Source organism: Aedes albopictus, chromosome 3 (genome assembly GCF_035046485.1).
Source record: "Aedes albopictus strain Foshan chromosome 3, AalbF5, whole genome shotgun sequence".
Taxonomy (NCBI): Eukaryota; Metazoa; Arthropoda; class Insecta; order Diptera; family Culicidae; genus Aedes; species Aedes albopictus.
Window position 1 is genome coordinate 357,836,903 of NC_085138.1, and position 21,462 is coordinate 357,858,364.

At 35.8% G+C, this 21,462-nt stretch overlaps 1 protein-coding gene across 1 annotated transcript in view; it reads left to right on the top strand.

The window, feature by feature from the left end:
* Positions 1-11,646: 11,646 nt before the first annotated feature.
* The window catches only part of LOC115267715 (titin), a 48,571-nt gene continuing 38,755 nt past the window's right edge, over positions 11,647-21,462 (top strand). Inside the window, exon 1 of the mRNA XM_029874881.2 lies at positions 11,647-12,141. Within this exon, the coding sequence (XP_029730741.2) occupies positions 12,127-12,141 (15 nt within the window). The 5' untranslated portion in view covers positions 11,647-12,126. The remainder of the gene's footprint in view (positions 12,142-21,462) is intronic.

Genomic DNA, 21,462 nt, shown 5'->3' on the forward strand with positions numbered 1-21,462 from the left:
GGAAGTCAGATAGGGGATGCTCTTTTATGTAAGAAGAATTGATAAAATCCTTCAAAACCTTTTCCATAGTCTTCAACAAAACTGAAGAAAGACTAATTGGCCTGTATGCTTTGGGATGCGTCTTGTCTCGCTTCCCCTTTTTTGGTATAAAGATAACTTTTACAAGTCTCCATTTTGATGGAACGTAATTCAATCTTAAACTAGCCTTGAACATCTCAATTAGTGGTGGAACCAACACCGCTTCTCCATTTTGAATCAGTGCTGGAAATATTCCATCAACTCCTGCAGATTTAAAAGGCTGAAAAGATCTAATTGCATTTTCCACTCTGGCCTTCGTGAAGATTTCATCAGCTAAATCTGAGGCGGTGTTTATTGTACTAGTTGACTCTGATGAGTTTATACTAGGACATCCTTCACCTTCCAGAGATATAGTGTCATTGGAATCCACACTTAGAACCGAACCTGGAAAATGGGTTTCCATCATTAAATCCAATGTTTCACGAGGAGTTTTGGTAAAAGCTCCATCGTCGCGCTTCAGGTTTCCCAATTCATTTGAATGATCTTTTGCAAGCGTTTTCTGTAGTCTTGCAACTACAGGAGTGCTGTTTATGTTTTCACATGTCAGCATCCAAGATTTTCTTTTCGATTTTCGTATTTCGTTGTTGTAATCAGTCAGGGCTTTCCTGTACTGAGTCCAATCTCCCGTTTGTTTCGCTCTATTGAACATTTTACGAGAAAATTTTCTAAGGCGATCCAGTTTAAAGTTCCACCATGGCACGTCTCTAGTAGAAGACGATTGTATGGTGGGACAACTTCTGTTAAAGGAATTGATGATACTTTCATTTACCCTTTGAGAAAATGATTCTAACTTTTGGGTTGAATCAATAGTTTCTCCCATTGTAAATGAATGCGTATTCAACAATTCTACATATTGATCCCAGTTTGTCCTCCTGGGATTTCTAAATGCGGTTCTAGAATAATCTCCACCATTCCAATTGAAGATTATGTGTTTATGATCAGATAGAGAAATCTCATCTGACACGTGCCAGTTTGTGATCTTGTCAAAGATTGCAGCATTGCACAGTGTTAGATCCAAGACCTCTTGTCTGATTAAATTTGAGAAAGTAGGTTTATCACCATTATTGCAAATGTCTATATTGTTCGAAGACAGATACTCTAATAGTGACTCACCTCGACTGTTAATATCCGTACTACCCCAAACCGTGTGATGTGCATTGGCGTCACAGCCAATGATAAATGATTTGTTGTTTTCTTTACAGAATTGGACAAATGATGCGATCTCAGGAGGAGGTGCCTCAGGAACATCACCAGGAAAGTAAGCTGAAGCCACAGCGATCTCAGTTTTACCCCTAGTGGTTGGTACCTCTACCATGATCGCAACAATGTCCTTTCTGATAAACTCTGTAATAGGATAGCATTTTAACGTTTTGCGTACTAAGACAGCGGTTCTGGGTGAATCTTGTTGCTCATCATAAAATAGTTTACTATTTTGTGTCAGAACTCCAAGAATCTTTCGTTTATTGGACCATGGCTCTTGAATAAGCGCCAATTCTAGTCCTTCTTTTTTAAACCTTCGACTCAACACAGCAGAAGCACCTTTTGCGTGATGAAGGTTTACCTGTACGAACTTAATTCCTGTCATAAAAAAAAAAAATTTTCATTTACCCACTTTTATTAAGCCTCGAAATTGAGACGTAAGAAAAGTGGCCGATTATCCCGGAGACAAATAAGGTCCACTGCGTCATTGCTCCGTTTAACACAGTAAGGGCAACATACTGTGGAGGGTGCCCTGGTACTCCACAGGCTCCGTTCACGGTTAAGTTTTTATAAGACCCCCCTAACCATTCATTCCTAGGCACGGTACGCTTAACACCATGAATTAGGGGTCGCTTGTTTGGTGGACTTTTACCACTGGATCAGGCAATCCGTAGTGATATTCTTAGCCAGTTGAGGGAACTGCTACCGCCACTACACGGCTATCTAGGCTGATCGGGAATAGAAATTAATATTGATGATCAACTTCTTCAGAGCCCGAACAGCCGGCATCTATTACTCTTACTGGAGCTCACATAATACAATCAGAGACAATGATCTAGCTTCGGGATATTTAGAATTGTACACACTGCACAGTGGTTCCATTTGTTCAGGGAAGCGGTCATAAATCATTTTCATTGTTTTTTGAAGGGCAGAATCATTATAAGTGAACAGAAATAGCATGTTATGACTAAAAAAGGATATTCCAGTTCATTTTCATGATCATCACTTGAAAAATATGAACTTTGAACATTTTTATTTATGATAAATGAAAATATCATTAAAAAACCGTTTTTTTTTTTTGCACAGAAATCAGTAATCAAATATTTTTAATTATTATGAAGAGTGGGTCAAATTCTGAGGAATTTCTGATAAGTATTGCACGTTAAAACATGTATAGCACGACTGTATCATAATAGATTCTTGTGAATAGAATCAGTATTAGCATTATAATTGTGATTTTATTAGTAGGTTCTATTTCTACTGCAATAAAATAAATATATGAAACTGAATATTTTTTTTTCAGAAATAAAGTAGTTTGCATTGTCGAAACACAGAAAAAATCATCACATATCGAATTAGTATGTATAACTACAGTACCTAATGCCCAAAAGCGATAATTCTGAAACAATAGTATGTAACAATAGTGCAATTACAAGATCAATTACTTCTGAAATTATTTCAAACAAATATTCCGGATTAATTCACAAAACGTACGTAAAAGGAAATTTTCCAACCATACAAATATTGTTTTACACAGTTATATGTCATATAATTCAAGGGCCTGCGTTTTGCACAATAAAAAAGATTCAAGTATCTGTCCAGTCGTATTTGCTTCTTACAATTGCTATCCAGTAATATAGTACATGGAATTTTATTCATGTATAGCTCTAACCCAATAAAAAAATATATACAAATACCCCTCGTCATTGCAGTTTAATCAGCGCCTGCTATTTTAAAAGAAATTAATTTGTACACTAAGATTTGACGTTAATGAATTTATCAAATATTCCGATTTGGGAAGGGAATATGAGGAGTAAATACGCTCTTTTAGTAAATATTACTAAAAGAGCGTATTTACTCCTTCTTCTTCCAGCACTACAGTATTAGGTACTGAATGGATTTTGAAGAATTTTTTAAATGTTGGCAGCAATTGCAAAACTTCTTATCAAATTCAACAATTACAGAGGTAAGTTTTGACGAGGCCAAATAAGAATGGTTGTTATGCCACTATTGAGGTATGAATACCTCAATACCTCCAGAAATGTATTTTTTGTTCATAATTAAAAAAAAACATTTTCAAAGATTGTTTTCAAATAAAATATCCCTCAAATATTGTAAAAAGCATTGAAATATCTCCTGTAAAAATTTCAGTCATTTTGGTACGCATTTCAGATAATTACAGAAAAACTAGTATATATATAATTTTGTAGTTATTTTAATACATATTTTTTTATAAAAATAACGGGTAACTTCCAATACATCCTGCAAGCTTGTACGCAGATATTTGCAGCTACAACCTTCACAGATTGATTCTCCTACTCAAATCTGATCATTTGCTGGCGGACGATTGATTAAATGTGGTTAAGAACATGTTCGAAATGTTACATGAATTTTTATTATGTATATATTCTATTGGTAAAATTATGTGCCTCTCACTCACATCCCCATTGATCCAAAAACATCCAGAACCGGTTTTTAGCGCTTCGAATTGGAAGATAAACATCTAATCTAATTCTCTGCGTTGAAAACCAATCGAAAATCTACTTGCTTTTGTTATACGAAGACGCGGAGTACAACTCAAAAGTCATGTGATTTTTCGACAAATTTAAAGAATGTAAAGTTGCATAACAGTACCCAGGCTCTCATGCAAAATATGCAACAGAAACTTACATGAAAATGGATTTTCTGCATTCTTGGGAACATTATTGATTTATAAAAATTATGCAAACTCATACAATAGACAATCAATTTTTCGATATTTGGCCTATGGCGGTACCACTGTGCACTGTCCTGAAATATAGAAAACATGCACCATGGAGTCTACAGTCGTAATAATATCTAATTATCACAAATCTATCATGAGGTGACCAGTTAAGTGAGAGTTAACAGGATCATGGATCCTATTTAAGTGTGTAACGTTACTATCTAAAACAAAATCATCTAATGTTACAGTGGTTGTTTTTATCAACCAAGCTCCATAACAGTAAGGATGGGCCATAATATTTCAAAAATATGTGTTCGTCCAACAGACTGGACTCTTTTTGTTGTGATGGATTTTGGGAATAAAACACTGCTAATTATTTGCCGTCCTGCCATATCGGAGGCATGTGAGCAACCGATTTTTATCGATATCGCTAAATTCTACATAGGTGGCAGTAAGACTGAGATGGTGCATGGTGTACAAACAATATGTAATAACGTTTATTGTTCCTCGATCTACTTTGGTAAATACAGTGGATGTAACACTACTGACAAAACTACTGGGCAAAAGCTATGGTCTCCAAAGTAGTTTGGTTGATCTAGAATATTTTAAAACTATCTTGGAATGACTCATAAAATGCCAGGGGGATTACAGATAACAGTTGGATGTGTAATGATATAGCTCATTGAGAGTATAACTATTGTTACTGTCAATAGCTAAATTTCAGAACAGTTTAGGCGACCCTTAAAGTCCCAAAGGTTGAAGACTAAAATATTAACGCGCACTGAAACGGCAAAAACTAGCGATAGCCAATATCTCACAGAAAAAATATTTCAAAACATTCAAAGTCTTTAACAACAGAGAGATGTTCCTTCTTTTTATCATCTGCACAAAAAACTATTGAAAAAATATCCATAGAATTTCCAGTTATTCAACAAAAACCTGAATTTTTATTGCTTCACCCATACAAAGTGTTAGGCGTTTTTGATCAAGTTTATTGCTAATTTCAATTTTTTTAATAGAGCGATAATATAGCTGCCCTTATAATACTATATAGTGGACTTCAGGATGGTCCAGTAGCCGCGATTGATTATGCAAAGTTACCCAGTCTATCAGATGTGGCTGCTGTTACGAGTGTAGACCAGAAGTTCTGAACTCCAAGATTGTACGGCTGACCTGGAATACCCCTATAGTGTCCCTAAATGACATTTGAGATTTCAATTGCTTCAAGGATTACAGCAGTGCCATTATTTATGGCAATGCTATTATCTATGGCGAAAACACAAAATTTATTCTCGTAGATTTGAAGGACTTCGTTATAGTACAGTTTGGACAACCCTGAATGTCCCAAAGGTTCATAATAGTATCAAGAAGACTTTTATTGGTCCAGTGACCGCGATTGATTATGCACTTTTACTCAGTATAACAGATTTGTCTACTGTTACGAGTGTAGACCTGAAGTTCTAAACTGCAAGGTAGTTTGGCTGACCTGGAATCTCTCTATAGTGTCTACAAATGACATTGTAGATTTCGAGAGCTTCGCAGATCCCAGTAGATTATGTAGTGCTATTGTTTATGGCGAAAACACTTAAAATTATTACTGTAGATTTAAAGGACTTTACTGCAGAACAGTTTGGGACACGTAGAATATCCAAGAATATAAAACACCTCAGTGTCGATCCCTTGGATAAGAATGCTGCTCTGGGGTCGTTACCATTGGTCTCGGCTCATTTTATTCTGATGCTGGTTTTTCGTTGCAATGCTTTATTACGGTCACCACCTTAGAGTCTTTCTGTGGATATCGATAAGCCGCATATAAGACGCTGTTAAGAGCCCTGATCATCATGGGAGAATATACGCTTAAATTAACGGAAGCAAACCTTTGTTTTTCCCGGCAGGCTACGACCAAAATTCTAACCGGGGTGGGTTATCCAATCTACCCTAAGGTGGTTGCTCGCAGTTTTCGGCTGGTACCACGGGTACGTAGGGATAGGGTTCCCGAGTAGAGGTGAATAACAAACCAATAACTAAAGAATAACATATTTTGTCATCATATCTAAATTTGCAATGCTTCAGTTCTTTATGAATAGCTCAGAATGATACATAAAATACAAAATATGCTCTCATTGTAAAACTTATAATTGACGAGTTATTACTAAATAGTATAATAACACAACCCGGGTAGAGCGAAATGGCAAATGAAGGGCAAATTTTACCATTAAAATAGAATGTTTGAATGGCAAAATTTGCTATTAGTTTGTTTGAAATAAGAGTTAAAATAACAAAATTAATAACTGAATTTCTATGGCATAACAACTAAACAAAAACTGATTTTGCCATTGTAATAACAAAATAATAGCAAAAATAATGTCAAAATAATAACATATTTTAATATGATGGTAAATTATGATATTGTTTTGATATTGTGGCAGGAAAGTATGATAGCAGCATTTGTTATTATTATGTTATTATACTTTTTAGTAATAACTCGTCAATTATAAGTTTTACAATGATAGCATATTTTGTAATTTATGTGTCATTCTGAGCTATTCATAAAGAACTAAAGAATTGCAAATTTAGATATGATGACAAAATATGTCATTCTTTAGTTATTGGTTTGTTATTCACCTCTACCCGGGAAAGGTTACATCATACTATCCTGCCACTATGTCAAAACAATAACATAATTTACCATCATATTAAAATATGTTATTATTTAGACATTCGTTTTGCTATCATTTTGTTATTACAATGGCAAAATCAGTTATTCTTTAGTTGTTATGCCATAGAAATTCAGTTATTAGTTTTGTTATTTTACCTCTTATTTCAAACAAACTAATAGCAAATTTTGCCATTCAAATATTCTATTTTATTGGTAAAATTTGCCTTTCATTTGCCATTTCGCTCTACCCGGGTTTGCTAGGCAGAGGCTTGTGAAATTTCTTTAGGAACTCTGTTATAAATAACGACTAAATCTGAAAAATGTAAAGCCACGAGCACACTTTTAAAGCATTTTTACTTCATGGTAGAATTTCTTCTACGATGGTATCGTTATTTTTGTTTAAAATTTCTAAAAACTTTTTCTTTTTCAATTTTAGTCATTCCATATGAGAAAAAAATATACTATTCTAGAAAAGTAAGAAAGTATGTCTGTCAGATAGTAAGAATGAAGTATTTCAAACCTTTTAAAATACTCACTTAAAAAATTAGTACAGTAAGGACCTGATTTTGTCAGCCCCTGGTAGCATTTTGGGCTGACAAAATCGGGTACCTGACAAAATCGGAACATTTTTTAAAATAATTTTTTATTCATGAAAAAATGTCCTAAGCACGTCACTGATAGGTGTGGAGGGTCTGCTTTGGGTTCGTTCAAATATTACGTAACGCCAATGACGGGAGGGGGCTCCAGCGCTGTGTTAACGACTGTATCGGAAATTAACTATAAACGCTTAAAATGCTCTATCTCGAAGCACGGTTGGTATTTTCATTCCGGTTCTTCTATGAAATCTTCACAATATAGGTAAGTTTAGAACAGCTTGAAGAAATTTAGAAAATATTTTGTATTATTGAAAATATGGTTCTATGAGTATACCACACAAAATAACAATCTGTACAAACTGCATTTTTTTAAATTTTTTTAACGTTTCATTAATTTGTAGCGAAAAAAAATTGTACGGGGAAAAATCTGGAAAATAATGATTATTACTAGCAGTTATGTACACACACGTAACATATCACTCAATACCGACTTTTAAAATTCTTATTTTGGATAGAAAAACCTCCAACATTCAGAATATGGTCTATCCCAAAAAACGCCTACTTTTTGGTCGAACTTTGACGCTCTGTTTCAAATATTTTCAGAGGTTATAAAATTCCGTTCTTTGGTAAAACTACCTCTTCAATAGATTAAAATACATACCAAATTGAAAAAAATGCAAATATTCAACTTTATGCATTTTTTATTTGCGTAATCGTTCTTTGGAGACGCATAAAAAAGAGTTCCTCGAAAAATGGCCTCTTTTTTCAATTTTAAGAATTGCCCAAAACTGCGGAGGGAGTTTTTCTTGATTTTCTTGGAAAAGAATATATTTGCGCAAAAATAAGAGAAAAAATAGAATATTCCCCCACAGTATTCGCAATTTCAATTTTTTAAGAGGTGTCCAAAATTTTAAGAACATATGTGCAATCTTTGAGATAAAAGTCCAAGATAAATGATTATTTTTTTGAAAATCAGAGCTTCCATTCTTTATTGAAAAGATTTTTTTATAGTACCTCCAAAAGTAAAGTTATGTTTATTTCGAACAGATTATTTTTTAGGCAATTGTGAACGTTTATAGTTAATTTTCGATACAGTCCTTACACTTCATACAAAATTTCAAAATTTCTCTTGCAAAATAGATAAGCGGGGAGGGATATCGGATAGGGTCTAAAATTGCCAAATTTTGCGTTACGTAATATTTGAACGGATCTTTTGTGGTAAAAAAATCTAATGGGTGTTAACTTCCGTGAATCGCATATCAGTCCCATCTTTGCTGGATTTCATATGCAAATGGGACAGATATGCGATTCACGGCAGTAAAGGGCACAGAAAAAATGGTATTTGGTAAAGTTGTGAATGTTAGCTTTCTACTACGGAATTATAAATTCTTTTATTTCTTTTTCTTCTTGTCGTAACTTCCCTACTGGAACAAAGCCTTCGCCTAGCTTATAACAATTGTGGTCTACAGAAGTACCGAGTGAAAATGAAACAACATCTGATTGACAAGTATAGACACTTATACTGCTCGAACTGGCTACGTTTCCGCTACCTTTCAACTTAAATTTCAAGAGCCGAATCTCTAAAAAATCTCCGGAGATTTTTTTTTAGAAATGTTTGGAGGAAGTTCTGGAGAAATTACCCGAATAATTACGGAACGTAACCTTCAAAAGTTTCTGCAAAAACCTTAACAGAAGCTCCGAATGAATCTTTTAAGTAATTTTTGAAAGAATACTTACTGCAATCCCCCTAGAAATTCCTAGAAGAATCCCTGGAGGAATTCCTGAAACATTTTTTGAAAAATCGTTGAAGGAATCCCTATTGCAATCTTTAAAGAAATCTCATTGAGAAATCCATGGAGGAGTTGCTGAAAAAAGCACTGGGGAAATATCTGGAGTAGTTTGAGGAGAAATCACAGCAGAAATGGGTTGATTAATTCTAGCATGAATTCCAGGATAATTTCCAACGAGATTTTCTTAACGGAATTTCAGAAGCAATACCAAGAAATTTTCGTATAGGAATACCAAGAGGTAACCCTGGAAAAATCTCAAGAGGGGTTCCCGAAAAATCTACAGAGGATATCCAATTGGGAAATTTTACAGAGGAATCACAGTGAAACCTCTAGAGGAATGAGTACTAACTGAAGGCATTAATACAGGAACATTTAAGAAATTCCTAGAAGCTTGCCTTAAGGAATCCATATCAGGAATTCCTGAAAATATTCTTAGGAAAATCGCTAGAATTATTCATCAGTAGGATGGCTCCAGGGTCATGTTCTCTTCCTCTTGGAAATTTGTGCCTTCCGTATATTTATTCATGGAGTAATGCGGAATAATTACATAAATATCAGAATTCTCTGAATACATCATCAGAGAAGTTACACATCAGAGAAGTTACTGTAGAAATTACTGGATTAAGTCCTACAGGAACTCCAGGAATAATTTCTGGAGGAAGGAGTTCCTGAAGGAATCCCTGGGGGTATCATAGGGAGAATGCATGAATAATTCTTAGGGAAATATCTGAGAGGGTTCTTATAGAAATTTCCAAGGAACTCCAGCATAAGTTCTTGGACACTCGAAGCAGATATGCATGGAGAAATTCTAGCAGGATGTCTTGAAAGAATCGCTAGGAAAATTCATGGATGAATCCACGTAGGAATTGTAGAAGGAATTATATTGGAGAAATCCTTGGTGAAACCCCTGGAATCTGGATACATCTCTGAGGGAATTCATGTAGATTTTGTTTTGAAAATAAAACTGCAGGAATACCAGCAACATTTTTTGGAGGAATCCTAGCAGGAGTTCATGAACGAATCTCAAGAAAAGCTTCTGGAAAAAATCACAAGAGGAACGCCTAGAAAAATCTTAAAGAAACACATATGAATGAATCTTTATAAAATCACCGAAAAAATTGCATTCGAAACTTCAGGAGGAATTCTTGGAGAAACACCAGCGAAAAAAGACCAAGACAACCAAACAAAAACTCTTGTAGGAATCACAGCAAGAATTAATGGGGAAATCCCACGTCGAATTCCTTAAGGGTTTCTAATTGATAAGAAATAAATTAGTTAACTTGTAATCACAACAACAGGCAGCGTTTATTGTTTGTTCTGTTCCAGAGGAAATTAAGAAGAATAGTCTTTAAGCCCATATGTGCTAAGTGAACGTACAATCAGCAAAACCATGCTGAGGGTGGCGAGTTTTATTCCCGGTTAGCCCAGAATCTGTTTCATAATCGACATTTCCTAAACTACCTTGTGTATAAAATATCTTCATGACTACCACACGATATTCATATGCAAAACAAACATTGGCTGTGGGGGATCTCTGTTAAAAATTCTGAAAGTTCTCAAAAAATACTAAGCTGAGGAACAGACTGTGTCTCAGTTGGAACGTTACGCCAAGAAAAGAGAGAGAGAGCTGGAATCTTCTATCAATTTAAAACAATATAGGTTTGAAGCATTGGTTGGGGTTGTGTCCTAAAATGGCATAAATGTGTTAGTTTGCAAAAAAATTGGCCGTTTTCAAAAGTTACTCGAGTTTTGTTCACTGCGTATTTTTTCTATGACGCCTAAAGACATCGACTGCATTATTATTGATTATAAAATTAAAACGCTGAATGAAAAGCACATTTATTTTTCTACTTCAAAAAAGGCTGACAAAATCGGCTCAACACTGTATTTCAAACAATACTGTGTTAGCATATAAACTAATATCATTGCATATTATCAAGCTTTAAGAATAATACAAGTTTTAAGGGCTATCCATAAATTATTGAAGAGCATATTCGGCTCATAAAAATTATAAATAATTATACTACTATACTTCTATATTATAGCCTTTCAAGCCTGTACACGCCCGATCAAAATAAACACTATTTGCAGTAAACGAAACATCCCTAGGCCCATCAACAAAAATGTAAACATTGCGTGTACCGAGCAAAATACACGTTTGCATCTTCTGCTCTTTTCCCCGCGAATTCAACTTTCCGCAGCAACACCAAACTTGTAGTTGTTGATACTTGGGAACGACATGGCACACCGGTGAAAGACGCACGGTGCATCATACTGCAGTCAAAGCACATGTGCGCAAACGTCCATGCAGAAGACCTGAACTCACAACCACGAACAAACCACGCGACCGGTTGCACTCCACGATCGATTGCCGAGCAAAACATAAAAAAAAAAAAAACAGAGACGAACCCCAACAACCCGACCTCCCGGGCTGAGAGACCCTTGCACGCCGCGCGTGTGCTTTGCCCGCGTGAGCCAAGAGCCAAGAGAAAGAGCGCGCGCGCGCATCGCGTCCGAACTGAAGTGCTTTCGAAGCGGGAGCCCCCGGCCACACGCGGTCTCTGCGGTAATACCTCTGGGGAAGAGATAGATTTTATAGTAAACATTTCTTTCTTTTAAATTCAGTATCGTTTTGGCCGTAACCGTGAACGGACGCGTTTCGGATCCTATGTGTTTGCCGTTGTCGCCGAGAAGCAGCCGAAGAAGCTGACGACAGGAAGCGGTGTTCTAGCTCATCTTTGCTCATTGTCGCGAAAAAGTGAAGCACAAAACGCAGACGGAGGGAAGAGAAAGATTCTGTGTAGAAGTGGCCACAGGGGGAAGAAGAGAATCCTGCTTAGAGGAGATCGTTTCCGGGTGTGAAGAATCATTCCGTTTCGGGCTTAGTGTAGAATCGGATGGACTGTTTTCCGGACTTGAGGAAGAAGTGATCGTAGAGGATTTTGAAGAACAGTGATCAGTTTCCTTCGAAGAAGTTAGAACGATTTCCCTGGAATACGGGGAGCACACCCCCAGGCAGCAAGTATTGGATAATTACGTCGAATCCATCGATCGGAGAGTACCAGCCATTTCACCAAGACGCTTCACTAGGGAGAGAAAATGAGGAAGTGCTACGTAAGTGATTAAAGTTGATTTTACTTAACCCGTATCTCGTCTCGTACTCGGCAGAGTGCTGTGTGAAGCCTCAGCATGCATCTACATAGTTTGTTACGAGAGAGACTGATCCAAAAGATAAGGGAGAAGCAAGTGTGGTGGCGAGGCACGCGGAGAAGACATATAGATAATCAATTTCTTTCGTTTCTGTACTTTGGGGCTGCTTTGTGTGGTATATGCACTAGCTAAGAATTGCTGCTTGTGGACTCCGATGTGATTAAGTGTGGAGCGGAGAGACTTGGGAAATTGCTGAAGATGATTTATGGCAGAGATTTGCTGCGATAAAAGGCGGCAAACGAGTGTCGGCGAAGCATTGTGAGGTGTTGAGAATGTTGATAAACTGATCTTATGAGGGTGCCACATGACTTTTTGCAGATATGTGAAAGAAGCCGGCCTATTGCAGGGACAGATTCATAAAATTGGATGGATGTATTTGAAAGCTTCTGAATGCCAATGTAATATTTTAACATGTGAAATGAAGTTTAATAACTATTAGAATACCATCATTGATTTGTCTATGACAAACGAAAACAACAATATTTTAACACAACAAATGTTCGACATGCAAAAGCGGGGCAAAACGTTGAATTAAAATTTTCAAAAGAGGTGGATTTCCCGGGAACAAATTATTTTTAATGTTTTGTCCTTGCGCCATCGCAGAGAATTAGCAACAGTTTATTATGACGAACTCCTGGGGTTTAGAAGCCCCACTAGATGGAGCAAATCAAAATTATAACTGCCGCTGATGTTTTGTTACAATTGTTTTTGTGACAACAGTTGTTATAAAACAGGTGTCGTTAGCAGTTAGAACAACAAAAGATTGAATAAAACTCCCTCAAATTGAAACAATAATACAACAAAGTGAAGTATAATCCTAACAGCATTACATTAAACTTTGTTATATTGAACTTATTTAATTATAACTAACAAGACATGATTATCCGGAGTCGCGTTGTGAGTCTTTCTGAACATACCCAAGCAACACACATGTTATAATAAAGTTACGACAGCGCAAGTTTTGGTTGTATAGAAGTTTATTTTACGTAATTCAAACATTGTGTTGAAATAACGTAAAATAAACTTCTATACAACCAAAACTTGCGCTGTCGTAACTTTTATATAACATGTGTGTTACTTGGGTACGTATGTCTAGCCAGAGCCCTAGCGTGGTCCCATGACGCCCTTGGCAAGCATTCAGATTGACACCCCTCGACAATTGACATTAGGGGGATTCACTTAACAGCGTAAACTGATTAAACTGATTAAACGTCGCGATCACCAAGGCAATCTTTGATTATTTCACTAGCAAAATCATGAAACATTTCAAATAAGCAGAAAATCATGAATAAAAAGAAAATCGGGTTAAGTACGGTTCCTTTGAATTCCACTAAGAATTTGCATCCTTTGACAGATACGTATTTCGACCTCAACTGTAAGGTCGTCTTCAGTGTCTTGTACTTGACTCGACTGACACTGAAGGTCGAAATACGTATCTGTCAAAGGATGCAAATTCTTAGTGGAATTCAAAGGAACCGTACTTAACCCGATTTTCTTTTTATTTACAGATATTCCCCTAACAAGCCCAGGTTAATCATCATCAGAAAATCATGGCTTACGCAGCAATTTAATCTGTTTAGTGAGTACCCCTATTGTTAATTTGAAAAAAAAAATGTAAATGTTCATTTTATTTTCCAAAGTTTATTTGAAATTTGAATACTAAGAGCAAGGTTTTTTGGGCGTCCTGAAGGGTTAATTGAGTTTCTGGGGATTTCAAGAATCTTCAAAAATCTATTTTACCAATATCCGGTGATTTGTTCAGTTGGTTTTACCAGAGTTTTCCAATAAACTTACCAAAGGTTTTTTTTCGGAAGTTTAATCAAAATATTTGCCAGACGATCTGTAAGAAAGTTTTCCATGAAAGTTAACCATGGACATGGAAGAATGCCAGAAGGGACTCCTAAAGAAATCTCTATATGAGTTTTTGTTGGAATCTTCGAAAGGTTTTTTGGTAGAATCTCTTGAGGAATTTCTGCAGGAATATCCGGAGAGCATTTCAGTAAGAGTTTTCAATGGAGTTCGTGGAGGAATTGTAGACGAAATTTCTGAAGGAGTTTATGAAGAAAGGCCTGAAGACTGGGAGAATTTCTGAAAAAAAAAATACTTGGAAGAACTTTGACGAAATCTCTGAAAACAAAGTTTTTTAAGAAATGTCTGGAGGATTTTCTAAAACAAACCTCTTGAAAGCTTTATAGAGGAATCCCTGGAGGAATTTTCAAAGAAATCCATAGAAGACTTTCAAAAGAAATTTGGGATGAAATCAACGGCAGGTTTTCTAACGAAATACCAGGATAAATTTCTGAAAGATATTTCAAATTTGTGATTTTCTGAAGAAATTTATTAGGAAATTTTTAACGGGTTTACTACTGGAAATCTAGCAGAAATTTATGGAGCAACTTTTAGTGACCATGGAACAATATCAGAAGGAATCAGTGAGAGATTTGATGTGTAAAGTGAGTGATTTTTTCTTCCTTAAAGAATCTTTTAAAGATTTTCTTAAGGAAACTTCACGAATTTCAAAAAAAAATCTGTAGAAGATCTCTTAAAAAATCTCTGGAAAATATTCTGAAGGGATTTTCGGAGTTAAAGAGATTGCTAAGGGAATACATGCAGGATTTTCTATGGGAATCTATGGAGAATTCCTGAGAAAATCTATTGAAGGGCTTCTGAGTAATGTACAAAGATGTTTTGTAGGAATCTCTATATGCGTTTCTGAAGGAAACGTAGGAAAATTTGTTAGGAAAATCATTGATAAATTCGTGAAATAGAAGTATAAACCCCTAGAACATAGGTTCCCATTGCAGGTCGCGCGACCCCCTTTTGCCAGCAGACGTAGTTTTCGCGACCCCTCATAGAAATTCCCTCATTTGTTGTCTGTTACAGTAAAAAAAAATCTGTCCCTCGCGACCCCCTGGATGAAGGCTGGCGACCCCTCTGGGGGGTCTCGACCCAAAGTTTGGGAAACCATGCCCTAGAAGAACTTTTTAAGGAACTTGTGGAGGACTTTTCTTGGAGAAACTTTTTTAAAGAATTTCTGCAGAAATTTGGACACTGTGGAAGAATATCAGACGGAATGCTGCATAAAGCGGACGTTTTGAAGTATTTTCAAACCAACTTTGATTAGGAATAAGTTAAAATTTCAGCTTTGTACATCATTCCGTTTTCAAGATATTTGGTAACCTTCTAAACCCGACTCCGAATAATCCACTTCGGCCAGTATGAAGTTAAAATTTCATATACCACGTGGACAGAAAAACCTTGATTTTTACCCCCACCCCTCTCTCCGTGGACAAGCGTAGACATTTTGCTAACCCCCACCCCCCTCCCCAAATGTCCCCGTGAACCAAAACACAAAAACAAAATGGAAACTTCTATTTCTTTCGAAAATAAATGATATATTTTATATTTTCAATTCATCTCATAAAGTTGCTTGCTTCTTGTAAAAAGTATCTTGAATTGAACAGTTTTAAAAGAATTATAATCATTCAATACAGAATATTCATTTTTTCTGCCTCAAGAATTTCTATTAGTTCTATTTATCCTCTTTTTGGACGTTGTTGTTGGCCAACTATATAATCAATATATCTATTTTGTATTTTTTGTTAGTTCATTAGGAATCTGTGAAAAATGTCAGACATTATGAAATTCATTCGACATTTAGAAAGTTCGGCCAGTACATGATATTACATTGGAAGCTTCAAACTTTTACCCTCAAATTGCCAAAGTTTCTATAACATTAAACTTAGCTGACTTTCCAAACGTTTTCAGAATCATAGTAAAAAAATATCAAAAAATTCGGAAAAAAAAACAATTTTCTGGTTATTTGGTTGTGCGGCTTTCGACCAAAATTCTGAAATTGCGGCAATCTGAATTAAGTGCGAATGTACAACTGTTAGGACTAACGATCAAAAATTCAACACAAATATAAAAATTCAAAAATTTGTGAAAAAGGAAACAGGGTAAGCTTTTATTTAAGGACAGACTTGTTAGAAACCCAAAATGGCCTCAATAATGGCCGACTTTGGCACCTTCTCACGATTTTGAGCGCACAAATCTCTTCGTAAACAAAACCAGCGCATCTGATCCTTTTGTTTTAATTTTAATAAAATTGAGCAAGAACATAATAAAAATGCACTGTTGTTTGCTTGCTTCTTGTGATTTGTGTCTGAATTTCTCATGCACTGTTGGAACAGGATTTTAAGACCTTTGTCCTTAAACTCATACAAAACTCATGAGCCATGGAAAAAAGAAGTACACTACTAACGACTTTGGCAGTAATTCTTTACTGAGTTAGTCTTGTCAGCGGGTAAAAGTATAAGCAAATATTGATATTTGTATAGGAGTTGTACATACAATGAAATTGTCCACGGGGACATTTTGCAGACCCCTACAACCCTCCCCGTGGACAGACGTGGACTTCTCCCAAACCCCCTCCCCCCTCTAAGTTGTCCGCGTGGTGAATGGACCGCCCCAAGGATTCTTCACGGGATGCTTCATTGATTTGCTTGAGACTTTTTAGATATTTGTTTTGGCATTTCTCCCGGGATTCTTTGAACGATTTCCTCCGGGACTCCTTTTGTGATTATTTTCACAAGTTTCATCTCTCAATTTGTCAATTAGCAACATTTCGTGCCTTCTAATTACAAGTTTTTCCAGTTTATTTCAGACATACCAGCAAATCTGGTAAAATGCCATTAAAATGGGCAATATGTGTCATTGATGCCTCCAAGGGTTCCTTTATTGTTTTATTTTTCCGGGTATCATTTATGATTTTTCAGTATTTACCCTGATTGATTTAGTGATAAATTCATTCATCCTTCTCGCATTTTCTTCAAGCATTTCTCCTAAGGTTCTGTTAGGGATTCCCCCAGGAAGACTTGGAGACCTCCGTTATCAATGACTTCCGAAATTCATTTAGCGGTGAATTTCTGGATTCTTCCTGAAGCACTTACCGGGTTGCTTTCACAGAATATCCCGAGACTACATCAGAGATTCCGCCTGGATTCTTCCTAGGCTATCTCCTGGGCTTCCGCCAGGGATTTCTTTATTGATTTCATTCACTTTTCCTTTCGAGTTGCTTCAAGCATTTCTTCTGGAATTCTTTCTTAGATTCTTTATTTTTATTTTCGTGATACAGGCGTAGCCAGCTTTTTATGTTTCCTTGCTCACTATCCTAAACAAACACGATGGCGGAGATGACGAGAGTGGGACGAAGGTGAGGGTGAATGGCCCTTCCCTCCGTCCTTCTCTTTTCCTAGTTTGTTCAGGAGAGTGAGCAAGGAAAAAGAAAAAGCTGATTACCTACTTGTTTTCTGGAACTTTTTCAGACTTTATTTCAAGGAATCCTTCCAAAATCCGCTTCAGGATTTCTAGTGAGATTCCTCCTGGACGGTTTCAGGGATTCCTTCAGAAATGCATTCCTCAATTCCTTCATTGATTCTTCCCAGGTTTCCTAAAAGAACTTCAGTTTTCTTTCCGGATTTTTCTACAAATTCTTTTAATTATTCCATCAGGGATTCTTTCAGAGATTCCTTCAGAGGTTTCTCCTGCAAATTATTCAGAGACTCCTTCCGGAAATGAATCCATGAAGCTTTGCTAATTACTGTGAAACCGGCAACACTGAATAGAGAAAGTATGGATGAGAATAGTTCGAAGAAAAACCAGTTAGATGAATAACTGGATCCTTTGCGAACACACGGATGTGTTCACTATAATGTAAGTCATTAATGTATGTAAATTGAATTATTTGTAATTATTAATAAACACATTTAACAGCTGCTCTACAAAAGCTGCTCTCAATAGGTGATCGTCCGTGGCAGAGAAACATCCCCAACTCAACAGAAGGAATGAATCCCTTTGCGATTCCTTCCGGTATTTCTTCTGGGATTCCTTCCAAGATCCCTCCAGACATTTCTCCTGGGATTCTTTTATTAGTTTTTCTTGGGATTTCTCCAAGTATTTCTTCAGTAATTCTTCCAGAAATTACTACTAGGATTCTTTCATGGATTATTTTAGGATTTTCAAATGGGTTCATTTGAGATTCTTTGAGGGATGATTTCCAGATATATTAGGAATTCCTTTCTCCCAGGATTTTAATTCCCAAGATTCCTTCATTAATTCTTCCTGGGATACCTTCATTGATTCTTTACCGGTTTCAGAGTTCAAGGTCCTGTAGATATTCTTTCTTTTAAGGGTCTCCTGTTAGCCTAGTGGTTAAGGCTATAGATCGCCAATCCGAAGACGGCGGGTTCGATTCCCGTTCTGGGCATAGTGTATCATTGTACTTGCCTCACAATATACAATACACATTCGTACAATGGCAGGCAAAGAACGCCCTTCATTTAATAACTGTGGAAATGCGTAAAGAACACTAAGTTGAAGTGAGGCAGGCCAAGTCCCAAGAACGTAGAGCCCGGAAGAAGAAGAAGAAGAAGAACTTTCATACTTGCAGAGTAGGACTTAATCTTTATTAAATTCAACAATCGGTTTTTTTTTTATTTTTCGTGCCACTTCCACCAAAAAATCATTATAATACTATCACATCAAGAATAAAAAAAAATCCTTGGAATAACTCGCGGAGTTCTTCTATGAGTCTCTCATTTTTTCTAAGAATAAAGGGGGAATTCAAATGGGTTCCTTCAGATTTTCTCCCAGGTAAGCTTTTATCCAGCAATTGCTCTAGAGGCAACTGCAGAAATTACTAAATAAATAAATTTTTGTCCAGTAATTCCTCCAGAAATCATGCAGCCAACCCTCCAGGTATTTCTTTAAAATTCATTCGGGGATTTCCTAAAGCATTCTTCAGACATGTGTGCACTATTTCTTGAAGAACTTCTTGAAAATCCCTGGAGGAATATCTGAAAAAAAAAATCTGATCTGATCTATGCATTAATTTTGCAAGAAACCTATAGAAAATTTCCGTGGACTTGAAATACTTGGGTAAATGTATGGATGAATCTCATAAGGATTTTTTAAGGAATCACAAGGAAAATGTCTAAAAGAATCGCTGTAGGAATTTCGGAAGAAACATGTTAAAACTTCAACATATTCCTTCCGAAATTCTTCCAAACAAAGCCTTTAAAAGATTTCTGGAAAAACCTCTGATTTTTATTTTAAAAAATCGCTGAAGGCATTTATGAAGCAGTCCGTAGATGATTTATCGTAAGAATTTTCGTAAATCTGTAATAGTGTTACTTGTGTAAAGTAGTTGTATAGTTTGTAAAATAGTTTTGAGATTTTTTGCATGAATGGCATTGTCTAAGTCGATTGTTGCATGGAGTGGGTTACGTTTATAATTTGTTCAGAACATGTTGTTAGTTTGTATTGTAAAGGGTGAGTCGTTAATTATTGTGCCACCCTACCTTCATCTGATTCGTAAACTGTCTACAGTTATCGAAATGAAACCAAATTTTACAGTAGTTTAGCAGCCATTCCATAGAAAAACGATATAGTGCATCTCCAATTGTCGTGAAACTTGGTGGGCTTGTAGTTCTTCGGAAATAATTAGACCCGTATTTTTTATTTCGTCATCAGGGTGACTAATTTTCAAATAGGGTGGTCCAAAAAATCAAGGTTTTTCAAAACTAAAAATTTTCAAAAAATCGTAACTTTTGAACCAGTTGACCGATTTTAAACTTCATTTTATGTTTGAAAGCTATTGAATTGTAGTTTTCAGGAAAAATACGTTAAAGGGGCTAAAATTTAAAGAGTACTATAAAATACGCAAATATATTAGTTTTTTCACGTTTTCATGGTCTCGGAACCAAAGAGGTACCCTGGTGTTATATTTTTATCAGAAAATTCAGAAAATTTGGCGTAACATGTCAAAAAATCAGAGATGTATGCTTTTTAGTTTTTGTGATATGATTTTTTGAAAATAAAAGGTAAACGCGGTCCTTCACTTAACAAAGGTTGGTACTAATATACCTTCCCTTACCCAACCTGACTGCAAGGACGTGGCCGGCGCCGTTATTGTACTGTAGAAGAGAATCTCTGAAGCGTGCACAGTGAGAATGTTGACCACTCCCAGTCAATTATTCAGTTGATTCATTGCGCAACTGTCATTGGTTCGGGTCAATCACGGAGTAGCAACCATAGATATGTGCAGTCAGTCTAAGCTAAGCTAAGCTAAGCTATGATTTTTTGAAAATAAAAGGTCAAATTTTCCCATACAAGACACTTTTTTAAATTTGATTATATTTTGATTCCTTATAATATTATGAATACCAAAACCATCAGTAATCACTTTAAAAAGCAATACTATGCATAGTTTTATGGGAATTTGCAATTTCAAGCAATTTTAGAGTAGCTAGTACTAAAATATATGACTCTCTATATTCAAAAAATCATATGTCAAAAACAAAACAACATACATTTCTGATTTTTTGATATGTTACGCAAAATTTCCTGAATTTTCTGATGGCATACTCATCATGAATATCTATTGGCATATTTCGAAGATAGTCGATGACATTGACCATAAATTTTAAAATGAGAGTGATTTTTCCGTGACATTCTTGTAGAATTAGTCTAGCTGAAATGAGCTGTGGGTGATTGAATCTAGATACACTCCCGTTCAAAAGTTTGGGGTCACCCCCTCAAAAACATGTCATTTTTTTAGGCCCATATCTCCGCCAATTTACGTCCGATTTCAAAAATCTAGGTCTCATTCAAAAGATAATAAGTCAAAGAAACTTTGAACATGGTTTTGATGAAACTTTTACAAAAATATTTATATGTAAACTTAACCTAAACTTGCAACATTTTCTAAAAAATAAATTTTATTTTACGGCAGTGTCGCTGGAAATTGGGTCGACCAAATTTTAAGTCGAGAGCGGTAATATAACCTATTTTCTATTGGCTTTCGACTGCCTTTTACCGAACTTAGCGGAAAAATATAGAAAAAAGTTATTTAGGAAATTAACCATTGATGTCATCGGCCAAAAGTTTGGGGCTGATGAATATGATGCATCATATTCATCAGCCAAAACTTTCGTAAAACATGGAAAACTGATTTGATGATATCTTCGTCATCTTCCATTCAATTTTAAATCTTTTTGGCTCATTTTGGAGATAATAAAGTAAACTTACATATCACACCTTTAATTTGATGTATTCAATAATTTTTTTATATAAAAATATTATGTAAAGGTAACACATTTCAAAAATTAAGGCATTTTTATGCTAAGTTTAAGTATGTAAGTTTTGAAAAATTGTTTTGGTTCA